Source organism: Onychostruthus taczanowskii, unplaced genomic scaffold (assembly GCF_017590055.1).
Source record: "Onychostruthus taczanowskii isolate IOZ18803 unplaced genomic scaffold, ASM1759005v1 scaffold56, whole genome shotgun sequence".
NCBI lineage: Eukaryota > Metazoa > Chordata > Aves > Passeriformes > Passeridae > Onychostruthus > Onychostruthus taczanowskii.
The window spans coordinates 1,407,042-1,415,625 of NW_024503235.1; the positions used below are offsets into that span (position 1 = coordinate 1,407,042).

The 8,584-nt window shown below is 59.9% G+C and overlaps 1 protein-coding gene across 2 annotated transcripts; it reads left to right on the forward strand.

Moving 5' to 3' along the window:
- The first annotated feature begins 1,688 nt into the window (after positions 1-1,688).
- Positions 1,689-8,238, forward strand: YARS1 (tyrosyl-tRNA synthetase 1). 2 transcript variants are annotated; one of them, XM_041417679.1, is made up of 14 exons: positions 1,689-1,776; positions 1,864-1,928; positions 3,709-3,855; positions 3,934-4,109; positions 4,943-5,072; positions 5,314-5,394; positions 5,676-5,768; positions 5,961-6,096; positions 6,267-6,352; positions 6,732-6,867; positions 7,190-7,284; positions 7,394-7,587; positions 7,697-7,838; positions 7,994-8,238. In XM_041417679.1, exons 1-14 carry the CDS (start codon positions 1,761-1,763, stop codon positions 8,102-8,104), a joined length of 1,608 nt encoding a protein of 535 aa, XP_041273613.1. In that variant the 5' UTR covers positions 1,689-1,760; the 3' UTR covers positions 8,105-8,238. The 2 variants fall into 2 exon arrangements, with proteins under 2 accessions (XP_041273613.1, XP_041273614.1); XM_041417680.1 differs by lacking the exon at positions 3,709-3,855 and having other exon boundaries at positions 1,698-1,776.
- The last annotated feature ends 346 nt before the right edge of the window (positions 8,239-8,584 follow it).

Below are 8,584 nucleotides of genomic sequence, written 5' to 3' on the forward strand. Positions count from 1 at the left end.
CACTTTGGCTCAGGTGGCTTTCAGCAGCCAGCTGCTGCTGCTCAGCCTCCATGGAATCATCTGCCAAGATTTCCTGGATCTCTTCCTCCGTGTAATCAAAGGGAGAATTCCCTTTCTCACTGCCTGACAGCTCCAGCAGGGAATCATCCAGCTCGCTGTCGTCGAAGCACCCGCTGATGTCCAGGGAAATGGCCACGTCGTTGTACCTGGACACGGAAAAACCGGCCCCAAGCTCCTCCTGCCCACTCTCATCCAGGAAAAGAGAGTAGCCAGAGCCTGGGGAAGGGAGCAGAGCATTCCCTGCTGGCTTTGGAGTGCTGCAGTCACGGCCGAGCACGCAGGCTTTCTTGGCTGACTGCAGGGCCTGCAGCTGCGCTGTGGAATCCGAGAGCCTCTTGGCCCCGGGGACCGGCTCCGGCCTCAGCCGCAGCCCAGGGGAGGGAGGGCAGCTCTCTGCCATGGCTCTGCGCCTTCCTGCAGCTCTGCTTCCAGCTCTACAGGCTCATCTGCTGCTGGTGGCCTTTGGTCAGCCCTTCCAGAGGAGGAATCAGCAGGAGTCAGCTCCAACCTGCCAGCAGAAGTGACATGCTCGGTGAAAGGAACTCAGCTGGATCCCCAAAAATGCTGGAAGTTAACAGGGAAGGCAAAACCACCATAATTTGATCTCTGTTCTTGACTGGTTTAGGTCCCAAGCCATCCTTCATGCCTGAGTGTTCCCTCAAGCAGTGGAAACCCCCTCAGGCTGTGCCCTCTCCTCCCAAACTGCTGCCAGTCCCTCACAGCAGACCCCAGGAATCCCAAATCACAGCCTTCAACTGCAGAACACGCCTGAGGCGTTAAATAAATCCTCCAAGTGTCTCAACCCCCACCTCCGCCCTTCAGAGATACAAATAAACACATGTAAAAAAAAAAATAAATCTTTTTTTGGGTTGGGAAAAACCGAGCAAAGGAAGAGGAACCCTGACAGGGAATTAGTCATTGAGACACTCACACAAAATCCTTAATTTGGGTGCAGCCCTGGCTGGGCTCTTGTGCTGCCCAAGGTGGATCCATTGAGGCCTTTTAATAAATCCCTACTTTATTCTTTCATTTTGCCTAGCCTGTGTTTTAGCTCAGCCTTCACAAGGCATCAGCTTCTCTTAGCAATCCGTGCCAGGACCTCACAGCGAGGAATTTTTCCCAATATCCCATCTCCCCTGGCAGTGGGAGCCATTCCCTGTGTCCTGTCCCCTCACGCCGGCTTGGAGCCCCTTTAGACACCAAACCCCGCACTTGGGTCACCCCGGAGCCTTCCCCTGTAGAGATTTAAACCTCGGGAGGCGGTATCGCCCCGCTGTGCCCTCACCGAGGGTTCCAATCCAACACCGCCCCGTCCCTCAGCGGGCACCGCCCAACCGGCGCCTCAACGGCACCGCCCCAAGGCGGGGCCCAGCCCGCCCCGCCCCGCCCCCGGCTCCTCCTCCCGGCCCACCCAAACGCAGGGAGCTTCCCCGAGCCACGGGAAAAAAGAGGTAAAACCGCCCAAAATAAACGAGGGAGAATTAAATTCCGCTGAGACCAAGCAGCGGCCGCGGCCCGGCCGGGCCTGGCGGGAAAGGCGCTCACCCGCCGCCATCTTAACGGCGCCAAGGCCACGCCCCCGCGAGCGCGAGGCGCCCTCTGATTGGCGGAGAGCGCCCTCCTTTCTTCCCCCTCTCGTTGCATCGGCAGCTCGGCGCTCGGCAGGCCCAGGCGCGGCAGTCGAGCGCCGAGCGGGGCTGATGCAACCCGTGGCAGGTCGGTGGGACCGGGCGGGGAACCGGGGGGAACCGGGGGGAACCGGGGGGAATCGGGGCTCCGGTAACCGCGTGTCCTGCCCTGCAGCCGCCGCCATGGAGCCCGCGCCCGGCCCGCAGGAGAAATACCAGCTCATCACGCGGAACCTGCAGGTACCGGGGAGGCGGATGGGGCCGGGGCGGCGGCGGCGGGGCTGGGCCCGGGGGGACGAGCGGCGGCATCGGGGCTGGATCTGAGGGACGAACGGAGCTGGATCGGGGTCGGGCGGAGGAATTGGGGGTGGGCGGGTTGGTTGAGGCTGGATCGGGGGCGATTGGGGTGGGAGAGGGGGAACGGGGCAGGACCGGGGCCGGGATGGGGGATCTGAGGAGGGCAAGGCCGGGATGTGACCGAGCGGGATGTGTCCCTCACGGTGTGTCCCTCGCGGTATGACCCCGAGGGATGTGTCCTTCGTGGTGTGTCCCAAAGGGATGTGACCCCGCGGGATGTGTCCCTCTGGGATGTGTCCCTCGCTGTGTGTCCCAGAGGGATGTGTCCTTCGTGGTGTGTCCCTCACCATGTGTCCCTTGCGGTGTGACCCAGCGGGATGTGTCCTTCTGGGATGTGTCCCTCGCTGTGTGTCCCTCTGGGATGTGTCCCTCTGGGATGTGTCCCTCTGGGATGTGTCCCTCGCTGTGTGTCCCAAAGGGATGTGTCCTTCGTGGTGTCTCCCAAAGGGATGTGTCCCTCTGGGATGTGACCCCCCGGGATGTGTCCCTCGCGGTGTGACCCCCCGGGATGTGACCCCCCAGGATGTGTCCCTCACGGTGTGTCCCAGCGGTTTGTGTCCCTCGCGGTGTGTCCCAAAGGGATGTGATCCCCCGGGATGTGTCCCTCGCGGTGTGACCCAGCGGGATGTGACCCAGCAGGATGTGTCCCTCTGGGATGTGTCCCACGCGGTGTGACCCAGCGGGATGTGTCCCTCTGGGATGTGTCCCTCGCGGTGTGACCCAGCGGGATGTGTCCCTCTGGGATGTGTCCCTCTGGGATGTGTCCCTCTGGGATGTGTCCCTCTGGGATGTGTCCCTCCGGGATGTGTCCCTCGCCATGTGTCCCTCGCGGTATGACCCCGAGGGATGTGTCCTTCGTGGTGTGTCCCAAAGGGATGTGACCCCGCGGGATGTGTCCCTCTGGGATGTGTCCCTCGCTGTGTGTCCCAGAGGGATGTGTCCTTCGTGGTGTGTCCCAAAGGGATGTGACCCCGCGGGATGTGTCCCTCTGGGATGTGTCCCTCGCTGTGTGTCCCAGAGGGATGTGTCCTTCGTGGTGTGTCCCAAAGGGATGTGTCCCTCTGGGATGTGTCCCAGCGGGATGTGATCCCCCGGGATGTGTCCCTCACGGTGTGACCCCCCGGGATGTGTCCCTCACGGTGTGACCCCCCGGGATGTGTCCCTCACGGTGTGACCCCCCGGGATGTGACCCCCCAGGATGTGTCCCTCACGGTGTGTCCCAGCGGTTTGTGTCCCTCGCGGTGTGTCCCAAAGGGATGTGATCCCCCGGGATATGTCCCTCGCGGTGTGTCCCTCGCGGTGTGACCCAGCGGGATGTGTCCCTCTGGGATGTGTCCCAGCGGGATGTGTCCCTCATGGTGTGACCCCCCCGGGATGTGTCCCTCTGGGATGTGTCCCTCTGGGATGTGTCCCTCGCGGTGTGACCCAGCGGGATGTGTCCCTCTGGGATGTGTCCCTCTGGGATGTGTCCCTCTGGGATGTGTCCCTCCGGGATGTGTCCCTCGCCATGTGTCCCTCGCTGTGTGATCCAGAGGGATGTGTCCCAGCGGGATGTGTCCCTCTGGGATGTGATCCCCCGGGATGTGTCCCTCGCGGTGTGTCCCTCCGGGATGTGTCCCTCGCGGTGTGTCCCCGCAGCTCCGCGCGTTCTGTCCCCTGCCAGGAGGTGCTGGGCGAGGACAAGCTGCTGTCCATCCTGAAGGAGCGGGAGCTGAAGATCTACTGGGGCACCGCCACCACCGGCAAGCCGCACGTGGCTTACTTCGTGCCCATGTCCAAGATCGCGGATTTCCTCAAGGCCGGCTGCGAGGTGGGGCAGTGCCGCCCTGCTGGCTGGCACCTGCGGCGAGCAGGGACGGCTGCCCTGACCCGCTGTCCCCTGTGCTAGGTGACAATCCTCTTTGCTGATCTCCACGCTTACCTGGACAACATGAAGGCTCCGTGGGAGCTGCTGGAGCTGCGGACCCGCTACTATGAGCATGTCATCAAAGCCATGCTGGAGAGCATCGGGGTGCCCCTGGAGAAGCTCAGATTTGTCCGGGGCACTGATTACCAGCTCAGCAAGTGAGTCCCGGGCAGGCAGTGGGGCCTTGGAGGCTGAGGTGGAACAGAGGCTGGGTGGAGTTAAAGGAAAAAGTAGGGATTTATTGGGAGTGTCTAATATTGTGTGTATGTGTGTGTGTATATATATATACATATATATATATATATATATATAATATATACTATAACATATAATAATATATAATTGTATAAAAACAATATTACATATTCTATATGTAGAATATAAATATAACATTGATATATAAGGTTTATTACATATGATATATTTTTATATATGTATCTAATACTATTATGTATAATTCAGTATTATCCATAAAATATATAATATCCAGGAGGCACCTGCAGGCTTTGTCCCCTGTCATTGTGACCAGGAGCAGCTCTCAGGGCTGTCCCCATGCCCATGGTGACAGTGCTGTGACCAGGAGCAGCTCTCAGGGCTGTCCCCATGCCCATGGTGACAGTGCTGTGGCCAGGAGCAGCTCTCAGGGCTGTCCCCATGCCCGTGGTGACAGTGCTGTGGCCAGGAGCAGCTCTCAGGGCTGTCCCCATGCCCATGGTGACAGTGCTGTGACCAGGAGGAGCTCTGAGAGCTGTCCCCATGCCCATGGTGACAGTGCTGTGGCCAGGAGCAGCTCTCAGGGCTGTCCCCGTGCCCGTGGTGACAGTGCTGTGGTCAGGAGCAGCTCTCAGAGCTGTCCCCATGCCCGTGGTGACAGTGCTGTGGCCAGGAGCAGCTCTCAGGGCTGTCCCCATACCCGTGGTGACAGTGTTGTGGTCAGGAGCAGCTCTCAGGGCTGTCCCCATGCCCATGGTGACAGTGCTGTCCCCCACAGGGAGTACACTCTGGACGTGTACCGCCTCTCCTCCGTGGTGACGCAGCACGACGCCAAGAAGGCCGGGGCAGAGGTGGTGAAGCAGGTGGAGCATCCCTTGCTGAGTGGTTTGCTCTACCCAGGCCTGCAGGTGAGGCAGGGCTGGTGGCCTGGGAGGTGCTGGCAGTGCCAGGCCCACGGGGGTGTTGGGGGCTGAGTGCCAAGGTCGTGGTTGTCACCCCAATGTCACAGCTGGCGGCGGCACAAAGGCTGGCCTGAGCACGGAGCGGCTGTTCCAGCAAACAGTTTGGAATGTTCCTGACCTTGCCTGGCTGGGAGTGCCCCAGGAGAGGCTGAGGGACAGGCCAGGACTGTTCTGTGTCTCTCCACAGGCGTTGGATGAGGAATATCTCAAGGTGGACGCGCAGTTTGGAGGGGTGGATCAGAGGAAGATCTTCACCTTCGCAGAGAAGGTCAGGAATGGGGGGATTTCTGCCAGGCTGGGGCCTCAGGGAGGGCTTGGCCACTCCCCAATCCACTGGGAGAAATGTGTGGGATTTTGGTTGATGTCACAGCTTTTTGTGCTGCTGCTGCTCCCGTGCTCTGTGCAGCCACACATCCCTGGCTGTGACTCTGCCCTTCCTGGGTGCTGTTAGCCCAATTTCCAAAGTTACCTGGAGCCAGGAGCAAACAGGGATTGTGAGTTCAAGCTGAATCAGGATTGTCTCTGACTTGCCTCCTTGTGTTTTCCCAGTACCTCCCTTCCCTGGGCTATGCCAAGCGTGTCCATCTGATGAACCCCATGGTTCCTGGGCTGACAGGAAGCAAAATGAGCTCGTCAGAAGAGGTTGGTGCTGGATCTGGCTGTGCTCAGGGTGCTTTGGGGGGACAGCTTGGTGGCTGGGGGCTGAGGGGACCACCCCAGGGGAGGTGAGCTCTCACTCCTCACTCACATGGGTTCTAAGAAGGTGCAGCAACTCCAGCATGAGTTTCCTGGGCAAAAGCTTGGGTGAAGGGCTGAGGAAATCTCTTGCTGCAGGATTCCAAGATTGATCTCCTGGACCGCAAGGAGGACGTGAAGAAGAAGCTGAAGAAGGCTTTCTGTGAGCCAGGGAACGTGGAGAACAACGGTGTCCTCTCCTTCATCAAGCACGTCCTTTTCCCCCTCAAGTCAGGTGAGGGGCTTGCCACGCTGGGGTGTGGATAAGAGGAGGGGACAGGAGTGTGTCCCCTGAGACAAGGCTGTTCCTGAGTGCCACCTGTCCAGCTGCTCTTGAGCAGGGTGGGGTCAATGGTTTACCTGAGCCTTGAGTTAATCTGAGCTTTAAATCCTGCTTTGTCCCAGAGTTTGTGGTCCTGCGAGAGGAAAAATGGGGAGGAAACAAAACCTACACGGCCTACGAGGCCCTGGAGAAGGACTTTGCTGAGCAGGTGAGTGCTGGGAGGGGCTGAACCTTCTGCCTGAGGTTCCTGGGAACAATCTGGAGCACTGGGAGATGGAAATCTGCACTGGGAGGAGGTGTGGAGTGTGGCCTGGTAGTGTGGGATGCTCCCAGGCAGGAGAGCCCAGAGGAGAGAGGATGAGTGAAGGGTGTGAGGTCAGGACAGCACCAGATCAGCCACATCCTGCAGCAGAGCAGCAGTTTAACCCTTCCCAGCTGTTCCCAGCAGAGGCTGGAGGTAGAAGTGTCCAGAAACTTCTGACATCCAAGGGGAATCAGGTCAAGGGTTTGGGATTCATCTTCCTGCCCTGTTTGGTCTCCAGTTCCCACCCATGGCCTCAGACAGGATCATCTTTGTCCTCACACAGGTTGTGCACCCTGGAGACCTGAAGAACTCTGTGGAAGTGGCCCTGAACAAACTGCTGGACCCCATCAGAGAGAAATTCAACTGCCCAGAGCTGAAGAAGCTGAGCAGTGCTGCATATCCCACCCCATCCAAAGCCAGTAAGGAGGGGCTGGGAGCCTGGGGAGGTGGGGCCCTGGGAGCTCAGGGAAATGGGGCCCTGGCCATGCAGTGAGTGAGCTGAGTGGGACAGCTCCCTCCTGGAGCTGAGGTCAGAGAAAAGTTTTGAAGCTCCAGACTCAAAAACAGCCATGGAGAACATTGGGAAAGGTGAGGAAAGCCAGCACAGGAAGGACTTTATGGGATGGATGGAGGGACAAAGATGGAATTCCCTGCAGGGAATTAACCCCAGGGTCTGCATTTGGGGCTGACCACCTTCCTGGGTTTGTGCTGAGTGTTGTGTCCATTCCCTTCACCCTGCAGAGCCTGGAGAGAAGGGCACCAAGAACTCAGAGCCGGAGGACGTGATCCCATCCCGGCTGGACATCCGTGTGGGCAAAGTGATCAGTGTGGAAAAGGTATGGGGACAGGGGAGGAACCCTCCCATGTGGGGACATTTGGGGTGTGCCTGGGGGAGGACTGCCACCTTCTCTGCCACCCCATTCCCATCCCTGCTCCCCCTGGCAGCACCCAGATGCCGACAGCCTGTACGTGGAGAAGATCGACGTGGGCGAGGCCGAGCCCCGCACCGTGGTCAGCGGCCTGGTGCACTTTGTCCCCAAGGAGCAGCTGCAGGACAGGCTCGTGGTGCTGCTCTGCAACCTCAAACCCCAGAAGATGAGGGGGGTGGAGTCGCAGGGCATGGTGCTGTGTGCCTCCAGGTGAGGGCACAGGGGATACTGGGCTGGGCCACACCTCCTGCCTCAGGCTGCTGAGGGGCAGCTGGGCAGCACCCTGGGGTGACTCTGGTGTCTCCACACCTCTCCTTAGTCTGGGGGAACCTCGTCAAGTGGAGCCTCTGGACCCCCCAGCGGGGTGCTGCGCCGGGGAACGTGTCTACGTGGAGGGCTACGAGGGTGGGGAGCCTGATGAGGAGCTCAAACCCAAGAAAAAGGTCTTTGAGAAGCTGCAGGTGAGGCCTGGGAACAGCTGGGAGTGGCTGGAGTTCCACACTGTCCCCACCTGTGGGTGAAACGGGCTGTTTGCCCCCTGGGTGTTCCTGGCAGCAGAGCTGTGGAGGAGATGAACCTTCCCAGGGCTGACTCTGCTCCTTGTTGTGCTCCCCAGGCTGATTTCCACATCTCTGAGGATTGTGTCGCGCAGTGGAAGCAGAGAAACTTCCTGACCAAGCTGGGGACTGTCTCCTGTAAAAGCCTGAGGGGTGGCAGCATCAGCTAACAAGTGCCAGGGCTGCTCTGGTGCCTCCTGCCTGACTCCTGCACCTCAGCCAGGCTCCTCCCAACCATCTCCCCACCAGTGCCCCGGGTCAGGGGCTCAGCCCTGGGGGCTCTGGGACTGAACTTGCAGCCTCTCACCCTCCTGGGCCTCTGGGGACTGGAGGTGCCACCACACCCAAGGGACTCATGTGACTCATCCCCACGGCCTTGTGGCCATGGCTCTTGTGGCCATGGCTCGCTCCCAGCTGTGCCACAGACTGGACTCCCTGCCTGCTGGGCTGGGCATGTGGGTGCTGTGGTGAGGGCAGAAGGGAAAAGCTGCTTCTCCAACCTTGTGTTGCTGCTACCAGAGCTGGGGACAGCCTGGCAGGCCCTGTCCCCTGCTCACCCCCAGCCCACCCAGCGCTGTGGCCACTGGTGCTGCTCTTTGGCCAGGAGCCCAGGCAGCACCCGTGGGGCTGGCCTGAGCCTGTGGGGGGTG

What these genes read in the sequence shown, in the direction of transcription:
- YARS1 (XM_041417679.1), top strand. An exon ending in TGCTCTACCCAGGCCTGCAG is followed by an intron (nt 5,073 to 5,313) that starts GTGAGGCAGGGC and finishes GTCTCTCCACAG; the next exon opens with GCGTTGGATGAGGAATATCT. An exon ending in AAGTGATCAGTGTGGAAAAG is followed by an intron (nt 7,285 to 7,393) that starts GTATGGGGACAG and finishes TCCCCCTGGCAG; the next exon opens with CACCCAGATGCCGACAGCCT.